Source organism: Alligator mississippiensis, chromosome 7 (genome assembly GCF_030867095.1).
Source record: "Alligator mississippiensis isolate rAllMis1 chromosome 7, rAllMis1, whole genome shotgun sequence".
Lineage (NCBI taxonomy): Eukaryota > Metazoa > Chordata > Crocodylia > Alligatoridae > Alligator > Alligator mississippiensis.
This window is the reverse complement of record NC_081830.1, coordinates 37,489,496-37,505,000: the sequence shown is the minus strand read 5'-3', so window position 1 is coordinate 37,505,000 and position 15,505 is coordinate 37,489,496. Positions and strand designations below refer to the sequence as shown.

Here is a 15,505-nt window from a genome sequence, read left to right as displayed (position 1 = left end):
TCAAAGATGATATCCAAGTGCACCGATTCTTCTAACCAGTAGTCAGCGGTGCTCACCCTCTGAAAGCCCAGATGGGACCCAGGGGGCTATGTTGTCCAGAAGTTTGGCAGCAGGGGAAGAGAAGAAAGCATCAATTGCCACAGCTTCCGGAGTACAGAGTCATGTCGGCGCACAGGGCTGGGCTGGCGTATAGGGTTAGGCCCAGCACACAGGACTGAACCCACAAACCAACCCTGTGCACTGACCCCATGCTGAATCTGGCCTGCTGACTGACTTGTAAGGTGAGTAGGCTGAGCACCACTGCACTAAACCACCCTGTCTCCATTAAACAGCTTAACAAGGATTGAACTATTTTCCCTAAGAGCAGCACCTGCAGGTATGCCATCTACAGTACATCTTGATAGTTACCAAGCCTTATGATTCAGGATATAAATTTATCTCCAATTCAGATTAAGGAATAAATTCCACCCTCTCTCCCAATAGCTAGGTACATTAGTGTAGCAGCTACATGTCCCATGTCTGAGTGGGGTGCACTAGTGAAGGACAGCCCCCATTCCAAAAGTCTTTAAATCTAAAGGGACCAGGCAAGCAAATGACAGAAAGATACTGAGGTATACAAACCCTACATGAATGACCCAGGGTCACTGGCCTCACAGCTGGGGCACAGAGGACTGTACCACAGCCACATGAACAACCCAAGCCTTCTGCCTGACAAGTCAATACCTGTCCCATCAGACAACTGTGAGGACAGGCTTGCACTCTCCCCTCTGGGCACCCTTTTAAACCTTATTCTCTGAAATGAGATGTAGGGCAGGGTGTTTTTAGTGAAAACTAAGAACATCAAAGCTGCGACTAACTGAGTCAGAACACAGGTCGGTCTTGCCCAGTCGCCTGCATTGCCCCGTGGCAGGGAGCGGACACTGAACCGCAGAGTGGCCTGCAGAGAAGCAGGGGTGTTTCTGCTGCTGCTCTCTCACTTGCTGCTGCCAGCAGTGAAGGTCTAGGCAGTTCTCCTTCAGAGACTGCATCCCTACCTCCTGCGCTCAATTGCTACTGGTGCCCCTTTGCTCTGAGAATCTGAATGAACCCTTTGTGAGCCCGGCCGAGCAGTCAGCTTCCGCAGCGTCTGGTGGCCGGGCATGCCGCGTGTGAACGATGCCCTGGGGAAAAAGAGCCGCCTGCGGGCCGTTTGCAAATTCCCAGTTATTAGGTTCACATTGTGAGCCCTGGCCCATGCAAGACAGTGTACAGGGAATCCCCACAGACTCTTCTCTTTGCAGCTCAGGATTTTGGAAACTCTCAGCATGTACTGCTTCTGGCGTCTCTTTTCTCAAGGGAACAGGCCTGGCTTCAGGAGCCTCTCCTCACGCAGGACCCCTCTGTGCCGCTCCTCCTGGTTACTTTCTCTGGACCCCCAAGTGGTATGAGGGTCTCCAAAGCTAGATGGACACAAATCTGCCTACTGGGAGACTGCTCCCAGCCCCACTCAAGCTAGGGGGTGGCAGGGAGCAGTGCCTGTGCTGGGTTTGGGGATAGGGAGCAATGGTGCTCATCACACGCACATGAGACGCTGCATGAGCTCCTGTGCCCATAACGGCTCGGGCTCATGCACGTGTCAGACCGCGGGGTGGTGGCGGGGCTCTACAGCCCTGCGGTGTCAACGAGAAGGCTAAAGCGACATGGCCAGCAGCGCCCCCCGGCGGCTCGGGAAGGAGCCGCGGCCGCCGAGGCAACCCCCAGAGCCGGGCGCGACTCGGGGTTGGCTCGGGCCCTGCTCCCGCGGGAGGGGACGCTGCCACCCGTGGGGTGGAGGGGGAGTCCGGCCAGTGTCTGGAGGCAGAGCGGGGAGCGGATGACCCACATCCCGCTAGTTCTCTGTGGTAAAGGCAAGGCGGGAATGTAGGGCGGAGTCGCACCACATGACTCACAAGCACCAATGGAGAAAGGGGAAAACCATAGAGAAGCCGGGCGCTAGCTAGACATTCCGCGTTCCAGCCCCATCGCTTTGCTGCCGCCATCTTGTCGGAGGCAGCGGGGTCCTCCCAGCGCTGCGGCTGGGGACGGTTCCGCGCTCCGGCCCCTTACCCGCCGCGCTCGTGCCTCACCCCCAGTCCCGGGCCGGGCCCCAGCGTACGCGAGCGGAGCTTGCGCGTTACCTCGGATAGGACCACCGCGAAGCCTATGCGGGGTACGAGGCTGAGGGCCCAGCCGCCATCTTGGTGTAGAAGCCCGCCCGGCGCCACCTGCCCACATAAGGCTGAGCCCGCCCCCACTCGTCTTGAGCCAGTTAAGTCTCCATAGGGGGCGGGGGGGTTGCTGAGTGCGCATGCGCTGGCGGCGCGGCCTGGTGGCCCCCTCCCCCCCTCGGGCTGGCTGAGCGCGGCGCAGTCTTCCCCAATCCCACCCGCGACCCGTAGCGCGCCCGAGCCGGACGGGCAGTTGACAACGCGAGCCGTTGGCAGCCGCCCCACCTCCTCTGGCGGCGCTGCAGGTGGGGGTGGGGGCTGTGAGCGGATGTGAGCGCGGCCGGGCCGCGCCTTGTCTGTAGTGAGCGGGAGCGGAGCTTCCGCGGCTGCTCCGAGGCCGCTGTCGGTGTGTAACGGCCGCGCCGGGGTGGGCGGTTGGGGACAGGCGGGCGCTGCCTGGGGGTCGGGCTGAGGCCGCCGGTACCGCGCGCAGGGTTTGGGCAGGCGGTGCTGAGGCTTTGCCCGAGCCAGGCCGCGGCTCGCAGTGCAGCGTGGGAGCGGCCGCCCTCCCCGTCTCTCGGGGGTCGCTCCGGCCCGAGCCGCTGCGAGGGGCAGGCGGCGGCTGTGTGGGGCCGTGGGTGTCTTTGAGCCGTGCTGCTGCTGCCAAACGTTTCTCTTCCAGGTGCTTGCAGCAAACCTGAGCGAGCGCTTTTGCCAGAGCAGCGTAGGTTTGTTGGGGCAGGGCAGTTGTGCCAACCAGCTGTGGTCTGGAGGAGAGAGGCTATGTGCTGGCTGCTTAGCCCCATTTCTAACGGGAACCTTGAGCATGAGTCAGGGTTTGGTGACCTGCTTCTCTTTGCCACCCTCCTGTTATTAGGAGCCTGAGGCTTCCTGAGTTAATATGTTTACTTATAGGGAAGGCATTTGTCTCAGTGTGATGCTGTTAGACTTTTACAGTGTTTTAGAGAGATGCTGTTAGGAAGAGGTCTTGAGCATAGCAGTTGATAGTGGTAACTATCTCCATTTTGTATTCAGGTTTACAAAACATGTATTCCTACATAATCTCACTTTCATGATAAATATGAAAACCACTTGATAAATAGATCTCTAGCAACTAAATATACAAATATCTACAAGCAAGTTTAAATATCCTGCCCCTGTATCTGTAATAAAACTTTTTTGTCCCTCTGCCTGCCTCCCCCAAAAATACCCAGGTGGAATGATAGACCGTGTAATGTTCCTGGGAAGCTAGTTAATGGTGCCCTGCTAGACTGAGAGAGTGTTTCAAAAAGCAGGAATCCCTCATGGTGAACAGCCTGCTGGCAGTAGGCCGCCTCCTACTGATGAACCTCAAATGCTGTTACAGATCCCTGCTGCAACAGCTTGACATGAGGCCCTAATGTCTTATGACAGACATAAGAACAGTCTTAGACAATTGAGGGCATCATCAGTTAAGCCCAGCTTCTCAAATTCTGCCTGGAAACTTGCAAATCCTGGGACACTAGCATTTATGTACTGACAGTGTGGAATAACATTTACTGCTGGGTTTTGCACTAGTTTGTACTTCTGAGTAACTTGCATGGGGAGCACCCCATCAAATTCATCCCTCCCAAATAACATGTTTAAAAGCAGTCTTTTTTCCAAGGCTAGTAGTATCCAAGTTTCTGAAAGTCCTGGAACCCCAACCCCTGCCCTAAAACCTGACGCAGCCAGGTGACTTGGTCTGGCAGTGGCCGCGCACTGCCTGGTGTCCTTCTCTGCCATTGCCCTCGTCACAGAACCCCAGGGTCCCATGGAGCACTTTGAAAACTACTGTCCTAGGCAGATAAGACTTGGTCATTTCTGCTTCCTCAAATTATTGGCACTTACTCACATTGTAGGACTGGTAACTTGTGGGATGTCATAGTTAACACCTTTGTTGTAAAATGGAGTTTTCTTCAGTATTAAGTGACTATGAGCAGTCAAGGTCTCATGTTTGTATTTTACTTAAGACAACTCATTTTATTACCCTGTCAGTAGAAACCATTAGTTCTCTGTGTGGTCCAGCTTATTGTCAGATCATAGAGTGCATGGGAGAAGAGGTGAATTTTGATGAGGGATTTGAAGGGGCAAAGTGGAGTCTTTATGGGTGTTGATGGGACAATTTTTCTCCATTCTTGAGATTGGGAGAGGAGGAGAAGGGAACGAAGGAAGTTCTTAGCAAATAAGCAGAGAATCAGATGAATGAGTTTGGCATCAGTAAAGCAAAGGTGAAGGTCAGCTGGACAGGTAGGGTGAGGTTTAAGTGAGGAGTGCTTTTTAAGTAAGAACAAGAAGGCTGTTTTCTTTTTAAAAAGTGATGGGGGGAGGGGGGGGGGCAAGGAAATTATTCAAAAGCAACCAGAAGTCTGAACAGTGAACCAGCAAAGTGATGGTAGCATCAGTATTTGAATGGATTTGATTGTATGGGTGAGTCTATAGGCAGTAAGGCCAGAGAGAAGATACCACATGAATTTTTTAAGGTCCTATAAGTAATGAAAAAGGAAGTGTGGGGGAGGAGGAAAAAAAAGAAACTACGTGCTTTTTGTTTGAACTCTGAAAAGTTGTTTCCTGTACGCTGGTAAGGTATCTTTAGTAATGGGTATGGTTTGGTTAGTTTGTATGAAGTACGTAACCTTTATATTTTTCCAGGTTTAAAAAAACATTTAATGCAATTAGTGCTTTTGAAAATCCCACTCTATTATTTTTACTTTCTATTGATATTAATATAGCAGTAAAATTAAGTGCAAGTGGGTCTTTGAAAACCCTGCTCTATTCATACAAATCAACAGACACAAAGATCAGCATTTATCAAGAAATTGTTCAGAATGGTCCAGATGCTGGGTGTCAAATGCATTTAGTTCATAATGTTTGGTGGGGGGCTTGTGGGTGGATTTTTTTTTTTATTTACTCTCAGATATTGTATGAGTGTGTTTGTTTTTTATATTTTTCAGTTTGTAATAAGCTGGAAAAATTCTATCTCTGTACAAATTGACTGAACTTCCACAAAGATGTCCAAGGTAAGAACAATGTTTGTATCTTTGAGCATAATGGAAAAGTTTTACATGTCTGAAAAACAAAAAATGTACAGCAGAGAACCTGTAACATTTCCTTTATGTATAATGACTATAAAGACTTTAAAGTTGTCCTCCATAATTAGGTTTACGGAATAAGGCTGAATTTATGAAATGAGAATAAATATTGAATATCTCAATACTGGTTAAAGTTTATTCCCAAAAATGCTCAGAAAGGGTGTTTCTTTAGGTAAATTATAAATCAGAGCAGCCCAGCAAGTTATGTAAAATATCTTCCAGAAACCGCTTGTTTTTCCACTGAAGCAGCGCACCCTCACATGAGTAAATCCCTAGGTGTAGTATTTTCATATTTTCAAGATGTCTGATCTTGCAGTGAGCAAAAGTAGTTGTTAATCCCTTCCTAAAAGAGCAAAGCTGAAGAGTCAACAAACACCTGTAACAAGACTGTAAAAACAACCTAATTAAAAGTATTATGACAAAAGCCGTATATAATATATATGCGCATACACGCACGCACACAGATAGATGCACATAGATACAAATCTATTCACACACGCACCCCAACATGCCTATACCATATATAATTTCAACAGGGTACTGATTCTACATATTCTGTAATATGTAGAAATTTGTATTGAATTTGTAATACGTGTAGGAATCAAAATGTCTGATGTACCTTTTGGCAGTGAAATAAATTCTGGAAAATGCTTTAGTATTATGTTTGGACAGATTCATTGCTATGGCTAAAGATGTCTTCCAGTTGGGGTTTTGGGGGGTTTTTTTTAGAGTTGTACTTCTGTTTGTAAACTGGAAATGAAAGCTGGGAGTCTTTCTAGAGCAGCCTCTGTTGTTCCTTTTAATGATCAATTATAGATTAGTTTGGTCTTGAAGGAACCATCCCTTATCAAATCGGTTCCTTTCTTTTTTTAGCTGTCCTTTAATGCACTACCTTCAACTTATGGCCATCAGGACATGACAAACTGTAGTATTTTTTTTTTTTAGTTTTTTGTTTTTAATTTGTCTGTCATTATTGCTTAGAAGTATAGAATTAAGCTTTCACTCTTCATTTTGTTCCACAAGTTCTATCCATGTGCCTACTTATAAAAATGGTGTTAAACCTTGCAAATAAAGGGTTTTTTTGCAAAAAAGTTTGTGTGATTAGCAACCACACTATACCATGTTAAAGTAATATTTAATGTACATTTCAGAACATTTCTATATCTTAAACAATATATGCTATAGTTCTGGGAGGGATAGCTTGAATACCTAAAATATTTTGAAAACTAGCTAAACTTCTAAAGTATTACAAAACGTTTCTGTACTGCGAACGTGGGTCATGATTTCAGCACTTGGAGAAAAGTATATCTCACTACTAATCTGGGAACAAAGTCAGTGAAACAAAGCTGACCTTATCTACTTTGTCAGTGACAACTTTGATATTTAAATACTGCTGTTGAATTGATTTGTGGAAGTTTAGTCAATCATTTGTATATCTAGCCTTTTAACTTCATGTACATAAACACTGTTCATCTGTTACATTGGGCATCTTTGACAGTTATTTAGAAAAAAAAGCAATGCAAATAGAATGAGCAACTTATTTGCATCTCCAACTATTCTCCCTTCCTAAAAGCCTCAAGGGAAAAATAGGCCTTGTAGGAATCTTAGTCCACAGGGTTGCTTCTTGGTCGTGTGAGCTAAGATCATGTGCTTAAAGGCCTACTGATTTGGGTTCTTTCACACTAAGAGTTGAGGAGTAACTTCCCAAAGTGGTGGCAACTATCACAGGATGCTCTGAAATAGAGTGGGCTCAACACTAAAACAGCAGGATTCAAACTTGAGTGCCCCCCTCTATTTAGAGAATAAGAGCAACAGAGAAGCTCCTTAACCTTGAGACCTGAAAACCTTCCACACTGGTCACTGACTGTAATTGCAACCTTTAGCTGTCTTCTGCTATTTCAACCTACAGGATCTATATAATCTTCTTCATTTTATTTAGCAACAGCCTGCCCAGTTTACCAATCCAGAAACTCCTGGTTATGTTGGATTTGCAAACCTTCCCAACCAGGTTCATCGGAAGTCTGTGAAAAAGGGCTTTGAGTTTACTCTCATGGTAGTTGGTAAGAGAACATATTTTATAGTCTCTTTCTTGTAACAAATATTTAATTACAAAAAATCAAGTGTATGAATACAACCTGTTCTGTACCCCCTGTAGTCTTATGTCTTTGGGTATACCTTACCTCATTTTTCATATGTAATATTAAGTGATCATGTTACAACTGTCCGCCCAGTTGCTTTTCTTCCATACAAGTAATAAATCCGAATATATCTAGAACTTTTGAGCTAATGGGATTTTAACCTTAAAACAGGCTTCTACAAAAAAGTGATTCTACAAATGATTGTAGGATTCAATGCATTATCTCGCTGTTCAGTTTACAAACAGCAGAGGTGGTTCTAATGAGCAGCCCAGCAGAACCGTTTGAAAGCAAATAGTTCTCTCAAATTGTTGTTGGTAATAAATACTTACAATTGACAGATGAAAAGGGATCTCCCCATAGGGATGATCAAGGCCCCCATGCTGAGGGAGGCTGTAGGGTTGGGGCAGAGGCTGCCCAGCAGGGGCCGGGGCAGGTGCTGAACAGAATTATAGTTTGTTGGGGAGGGGCAGCTCCCACCACTGCGTGCAGTGTGTCCAGTGCTCATCTGGTGGCTCCCACCATTTGTACGGTGCGAGAGGAGGTCGTTGTGCACCCCTGGATCTATGTGGGGTGGGGCGGGCTGGGCCTGGGCTCCTCCTGGCTGGGCTAATCTAGGGGCACATGCTTTCCTGGACCAGCTGCAGAAACTGCCAGATGAGCACCGGATGAGCCACGTGCAAGGGTGTAAACCAAGCCACCCTGCCCCTCCCCCTCGACGAGCCGCACCTCTGTCCCACGCCTGCCCCACACCATGGCAGATCCGGGAGCACATGCCTCACCCTCTGGACAAGCCTCTTGTGGCTCTGTCCCGTGCCCCTCCCCTCCCTGGCTGGTCAGCAGCTGCCTCAACCCCAGCTCCATTCCCTTCCTCACAGAGGAGCCTTGATCTGCACCCCACACCCCTTCCCTCCTCTTCCGTCACACCAGACTTACCACCTGGATGCAGCTTTTCAAGCTGAAGAGCTGCATATCAGAAATCGGATTAGTATCAGCCGATATGCCTCCTTAAAAATTGGCTATCGGCATTGGCCCCAAAAATCTGTATTGGTGCACCCCTAAATTTAATGCAGTGAGCTAATTCTATTCTCTGAAGTCTAATGTCAAATTTCTCAACTTCCAAGAAGCTAGAAAAAAAGGATAAATGTGCCTATACTGGCAAGATAATTCTCCCTATTTACATTAGCTCTTCCACTATTATGTGTCCAAGTTTTCTTAGTGTAGAAAAATCATTTGATTGATGAAATACAGATATTTTTATTGCCTTCATTGTCTAATCCTTTTAAGGAAGCTTTGTGCTCATTGACCCATAATGTTAAAATTTTCAACACCTAGACTGTAAATGCATCTTTCTTTTTGATTAGCTCCAAATTCAGTAATCTGTGGCCAAAAACTGGTGTAATGGCAATTGTGAAAATTAGTGTAGGCAAGGAATGCCGATTTGGCTTTTGTGTAGTAGCGTTTGTGACATTCAAACAGGACTAGATTCCACCTGTTATAATTATGATTTCTTTTTCTCTGAAACTGTTCAGATAATTCAGGTGTAGATCCCTTACGTTAGTTAGAGCTTTACTCCTAAATCTGGTATTTTTAAACTGATCATACTTTTTTTCCATTAGACATGGCCACATAAATAATTTTTTAAAATAGCCTGTTGGTTTTTTACTTTGGTTGCAATTTTCCATGTTTGTTTTCATATTTGCATGTCACATTTGTTAAATTGGTGATGCTTGTTATACAATGCAGGGGGGACCTGGTGACCCAGATTACCAACTCGCCAGTTTTTCAGTGTTTCAATTTTTTTAAACTGTTTCAAATAACTGATCATTTGTGTGGTTCCCAACCCATGGATCACAGGCAACATGTTATCCAAGAGAGACTCCAGTGTTGTATACAGTTAAGATAATTTAAAACTCAGCTTGACAGGGAGAGCCAAGTATGATGTTGCTGGAGTAGTATGCTACTTGCTCAGTGGTGTTGCACTTGACAAATTGAAGCTTGGGGAACCTTCATTTAACCAGAGAACAGGATCTTCAGTAAAGCAGCTGAAAGTATTAATATCAAGTATCTCACTGCTTCAGGGACAGAGTAGTTTCACAGGGTCCTGATCTTTGGTTAAGTAGCATTTCACTAGTAAAGATTTCCCCCTCTCCTCCCACCAATGCCCCAAACTAGAGGTGCACTGGTATATTGATTACCTATCAGACTGGCACTGATAAAAGTGAAATTTACATTATTGGCTTTTTTTGGCCATTGTAGCCGATAATATTCTCTGACAGCTATGCCTGCTGGCCAGGGCCCCAGGATGTGTGGGTTCCCTCAGGTGAGTCAAGGTGACCCCAGATACACCCCCCCATCCCGTCACTGGCAGACTGGGATGGGCTGGAGTGGAGCAGATGCCTCAGCATCCTGGACACTGGTGTGATGCAGACTGGGGCCAGTGCAGGCACTGTAAAAGGTGCTGAATGCTGTAGACAGGACTAGGACTAGCGCTGCCTGGACTGGCCCAACAAGACTCAACCTGCAGTTAATATTGGTTATTGGATCGGTATCGGCCAGTATGGCTGGTTAATAATTGGCTATCGGTTTCAGCCAAGAAAATCTTTATCAGTGCACCCCTACCCCAAACTACAAATGTACGTACGCAGCTAGGAGCCCTTGGCTTCAGATGCAAATATATATATATTCCTGTCGCATACACCAAATGGTTGTGTTCTCTTTAAAGTAACAAGAGATAGGTAAGCTTCTCTGTTTGCTTGCTGTCCTGAACAAAGGTTCAGCTATGATATTTTGGGGGGGGGAGGGGGTGTAAATTACTGATATAGTCCCAGATAGACCATATACTTTCACTGTGTACATTTTTTACTTGCTACAGTTGTTGTTTGTAAACTAGAGGAATGTGCAAAATGACAGCTCTGAATACATACTTTTTAATGACTGTATTAAGTTAATTAGAACTCAAATCGATTATCAGATTTATTTGAAAATATTCAAATGGCAAGTCTTACTCTGAGTTTGTGCACTAAAAATTGAGATAAGCTATTGTTCATGCTAAACAAAGCAGGAGTTCAGTTTAAGTTCAAAATATAAGGTACCACTATATGTCAGTTTAAGCCAAAACTTGAAAGGTTTGTTTGTTAGAGAAATGTTAATCAGGTTTTGTATATCCATTCTGAAAGGTTAATTATGTAGAAAATGTTTATGATCAGCATGTCTTTAATATTGTATCATAGGTGAATCTGGATTGGGAAAATCTACGCTAATAAACAGCCTATTCTTGACAGATCTCTATCCAGAAAGGATAATCCCAGGAGCAGCTGGTAAATAGATACTTTAATCTTTTAACTTGTCTTCTGAGTTGAATGGTTATGTATTTCTAGATCTTGTTGAATGCTGGTATCATCTGTGAGTGGAATACTTCAAATACCTCTTAATCTGTCTGCAGTGGGAGAGGCCCAGTTGCTCATTAATCAGAGGAGGAGGGAAGTAGTGCGTTTCACAGCGGGTATGAGCACCTTGCTCCTGTCAGTCAGCTCAAGTTAGGAATGATATTAATCAGTACCAGAAACTCTGCCCAGCTGTCTTGGAAAAAATGTCACTATGACACATGATGCAGTGGGCTTTTTAAAAAAAAATCAATGGTAAATTTTGCATACTACCCTATTTATGGGCCCTCTAAACATAAATACATTTTGCCTTTGGGCTTATACCAGGGTGGGGAAAATACGGCCCACAGGCCGGATTCTGCCTGCCAACTGATTGGCTCTGGTCCTCCAGCAGGCACCTGACAATTGATTGTATCCAACCTGGTTGCCTCCATAGCACTCTGCATGGGGCTGAGCCCTGCCCGCTCCTGCCCACACCTATCCCACACTCACCAAACAGCACCACCCCAACCCCGGCCAGCATGTACAGCTTCCCAGTGGGTCTGGTTCTGGTGTGGCTGCAGCTGTCCCGGTATTGCTCAGCTCCCTTTGTCCCTGCTGTGCCGCTGTAGATAGGCATTACAGGGAAGCCTTGGGGGTACATGTGCCAGACACCACATGCCCAGCCAGGGTTAGGGAAGCTACCACTGGGTGGCTCCTGCCCCAGCATGCACGGCTCCAACTCCAGTTCCTGGACGTCTTCCACCCACTCTGTCAGCCCAGGATGATGAGCAGCCACCTGTGACAGTCAAGCGTGTGGAAGGCTGCTTGGAGCTGGAGCCCCATGCGCTGGGGCAGGAGCTGCCCAGCTGCAGCTTCACCCCTGCCTGGCTGGGCATGTGGTGCCTAGCACACATCCCCATGGCTGCTGCTGCTTCCCTGCACTGCCTGCAGTAGGAGCAGGAGGAAAAGGAGGAGGAGCTGCTGGAGGTAGGGGAAGCCAAGAGTGACTGCAGCCATACTGGGAACAGCCCTGCTGGGAAGCTGTGCATGCTAGATGGGGCTGGGACATTGATGGGGGGGTGGGTACAAGGTGGGTTTGGGTGGGAGCGCAGTGTGAGCTTCTCTGGGCAGGAGCAGGCAGGTCTCGGCCCCATGCGGAGTACCACAGGGCAGCCTCGGGCCAGATTGAGGGGAGGCAGGGGGTCAACCGTACTTGCACCCTGCTCAGGCGAGGTCTGCTGCAAGCACCCCCTAACCTCTCTCCCTCCCACACCGCTGACCAGCTCCTGATATGTAGTGTGCTCTACGCCCTGCCACATGCCCACCCCTCACCCCCCACACACGCACAGTATGTAAGAGTAAAACTTTATTTTGAGCTATTATGCAATCACTCAAAAAAATCACTCAAAAAAACCAGAAATAAGACAAAAACTATTTTTTTTTAAATAATATTAAAATATGTTATAGTAGCTGTTTGATTTTTAGAATATGATTTGTTTTTTATTGATAGTTTGTTAAAATGATATCTTCTGAAAGATTCTACGTGTGTGGTTCTCTGCAGCTCACCAAAACTCGTTAAGTTTTCTTTCAGCCGAGATAATTGCCCACCCCTGTTTTACACCCTGGTTTCTTTCATTTGATAAACATGATGCTAATGTTTGTTTGTTTTTTCTGCTCATGCTTCCACTGATTAGGATGATGCTATCTGAATTGCATTCTCATTTGGCACATCTATGCTACTCTTCTACTCCAGAAATTTGATGCTTTTGAAAGACATTTTCTGTTTTTCTTTTCTCCATGGGAATATTTTCGTCCATGCTCCTAGATGCACACTTCCAATTCTTGTTGAGTGACTCATTTTCATTAGCTCACCATGTCAGAGGATGCAGTCTATCGCTTTCTTCCAATATTAGAGAAGGAACTTCCATATAAGGAAGAATATTGTCCCTCAAGGTACTATGTATTGTCCCTCAAGGCCTTCCTCTCTGCTTATGATCTTACCCAGCCCCTGTTGCTTGGTTTTCTGCAACTGATTTACAAAAATGGGATAAACCCTCATGTGTACCTCTGTCATTTCTCTAGAAAATTCTAGACGTGTTTGACTCTCCTTCTGACATTGCATGGCCCTAAGAAAGCTATCTTAACACTTACCTTGTACTCAAGTCCAGTTGTGGATTATTCCTGATCTTGTCTCAGAAAATAATAAATTTATAAGACTCTTTTTTTAAGATCTAGTTCTTCTCTTCTAGAGAAAATAGAAAGAACTGTGCAGATTGAAGCCTCAACAGTTGAAATTGAAGAGAGGGGAGTAAAGCTTCGTTTGACAGTTGTGGACACACCAGGATATGGTGATGCCATCAATTGTCGGGACTGGTATGTACCTGACATATATGCTGACCTACAGAGAAGGTGATCTATATCCCTTCTCAATTTAAAAAAAGTTCATTCTTATTCTCTGATCAAGACTTAAATCGTTAGTCTCAATGTGCTGTAGCTGCCTTGCATAGGGTAATGTAAACTTATAATTGGCATACCATTAGTGGCACTTGTACAGTGTGATTTCTTTACTGCCTAAAGGGCAGATTGTATGTTATAGGAACTATAATTTGAGATACAATTTTTAGAGAGAGGTTTGCTTTATTACTTGAAACAATTTTTGTTTGGGTGTCCATGTTTTAAAAGCTTATAATTTTTACATATTCTTTCTGAATACTCCAAATCACAAAAGTATCTATACATGGAAGCTGTTCCTGATTTAGGTTAAGCATTTTCTGGTATTAAACTAATTCAGAATATGACACATTCCAGAATATAAGTGTGTTCATGGAGGAAGCTAGTGGGGAAACTAATGCCTTATTATTTCAGAATAAATTGTGTATTCTTGAAAGAACAATAACCAACTCCCTTACAATCATTATAAGATGCATTAAAAGATAAAAATAAATACTTATGGAAAGAATATTTGCATTTCTCACATTTAAGGTATTTTTAAAAGTAAAATAACTTGAAGTGTCTCTGAACTTTATCTTTGGCTTACCACAAGTTATCTTTTGTGTCAGATCAGGATGCTATAAATTTGGTGTACTACAACCAATTCATATTCTGTTGTATATTTTAAGTATATATGGTTTCTTGCAAAGGGAGAATTTGGCCAAAAGACATTCCTTTTGTACCGAAAGCATAATGGATGAAGAATGTTTCATATGCAGATAAGAAAATTATGCGAAATAGCTAGTATCCCCTCTGTTACCATCACAGAAATAAGAGAGAAATTGTACATGTATGGATCAGTTTTCTTAGGAGAATAAAAGACAGCTTGGGAAGACAAGAGAAGGTCCATATGGAAGGGCAGACACTGTATCTGGAGTCTTTGAGCATACATGATACTCACGTTAAAAGCAGGTGGAATGTTAGTTCAGAGCTGTCTTGAGATTCAGATGCAATCTTAAATTTGAAGTAAGCAAGTAGAATCTGAACAATTTGTATTGTTAGGAAACTTAAAGTTTCCACAGAAATAAAGTTGTTGGAGATAACGTTTGTCCAAAATATGAGTTTCTTAAACTTTTAATAGGCACTAGCAATCAGGGCTGTCCCTAGGGGGTGGCAAATCGGGGCAACTTCCCTGAACCCTGTGCTTTGGGGGGCCCTGCAGGCAGTTCCATACAGGCCCTGCTGCAGCCACCACACGCTGCCCCTGCCAAGTACCACCAGCTTTGGCTTCTTGCCACACCCCCCATCTCTACCAGCTGTGGCCACTTGCCGCCACCACCCCCTGCTCTGCTGGCTCCGGCTGCTCCTCCAGCTGCTCACCATACCCTCCCCTACCCCTCCTCGCCTGGCCCCACACAGACTGATATGCCCTGGGCCCAGCACACCCCTAGGGACGGCTCTGCTAGCAGTTTTACTCTCCAGTTGAATTGTTTCCATCGTGGCTATTTATGCCAAGATTTTGAAATGTGTAGTGTGTATGCACACTGTTAGTGGGACTGTACAAAATGGCTGTGTTTCGATTCGGTTTCAGATTCGGCTGTTCTGGAGGACAGCGATTCGTTTAGGCGTTTCAGATCACTATCCTGTTTTATTTTGGCCTAATCTGTTTTAGACGGGCTACAAGGGAAGCTTTGCACAGCCCTACCCAGCCACGCAGGGCTTGGGGCCGGAGGCTGCAGGGCCCCAGTGGGGAGCAGAACAGGACCATGGGTTGCTTGTCTGGGGGGGGGCCGCTGCCCTACGTGCAGGTGAGGAGACCCCCGCGCAGATCTCTGATCCCTGTCACGCTGGGTTGCGGGGCAAGGAAGCAGCACAGGGCGGCAAGCAAGCCTGCTGGTCCCTGCCACATGACTCAGCTCCGCAGCGAAGTGGGGCTGTGTGGGGTAGGCAGCGGCATTGAGGAGACCCTGGTGTGGATCTCTGCTCCCTACAGAGCCAGACTGCATGGCAGGGATTGCCCAGCCCCCAGTTCAATGCCCTTGGATCTGCGCACCAGGTTTCAGCAGGCTTCTCAGCACTTGGCGCAGGCTGCACCAAGCAGCTGCTGCTGGCCCCAGCCTGCAGTGGCAGCCTGCTGAAACCCCATATGCAGATCGGGGCCCCGTGCCCCCTGGGAAGAGCTGGAGAAATGATCAGAGAGCTGGGGAATCGAACCAGGAGCTAGATATCAATATGAGAGAAGTCCTCCCCCCACTCTTAGTTTTTGTTTCCCTGCA

The 15,505-nt window shown here is 46.0% G+C and overlaps 2 protein-coding genes across 4 annotated transcripts in view; one reads left to right on the top strand and one right to left on the bottom strand.

The window, feature by feature from the left end:
* Nucleotides 1–2,263, bottom strand: part of HDLBP (high density lipoprotein binding protein) — a 43,226-nt gene extending 40,963 nt beyond the window's left edge. For both annotated transcript variants that reach the window (XM_006267040.4, XM_019499832.2), the window contains exon 1: nt 2,157–2,263. The gene's annotated coding sequence lies outside the window, so the exon portion shown is untranslated. The remainder of the gene's footprint in view (nt 1–2,156) is intronic.
* Nucleotides 2,264–2,339: 76 nt separating this feature from the next.
* The window catches only part of SEPTIN2 (septin 2), a 38,157-nt gene continuing 24,991 nt past the window's right edge, over nt 2,340–15,505 (top strand). The window contains exons 1-5 of one of the 2 annotated variants that reach the window (XM_019499836.2): nt 2,340–2,491; nt 5,159–5,224; nt 7,236–7,356; nt 10,665–10,751; nt 13,049–13,172. In XM_019499836.2, the coding sequence (XP_019355381.1) occupies nt 5,216–5,224; nt 7,236–7,356; nt 10,665–10,751; nt 13,049–13,172 (341 nt within the window). In that variant the 5' untranslated portion in view covers nt 2,340–2,491; nt 5,159–5,215. The other variant, XM_019499837.2, reaches the window with a different exon arrangement.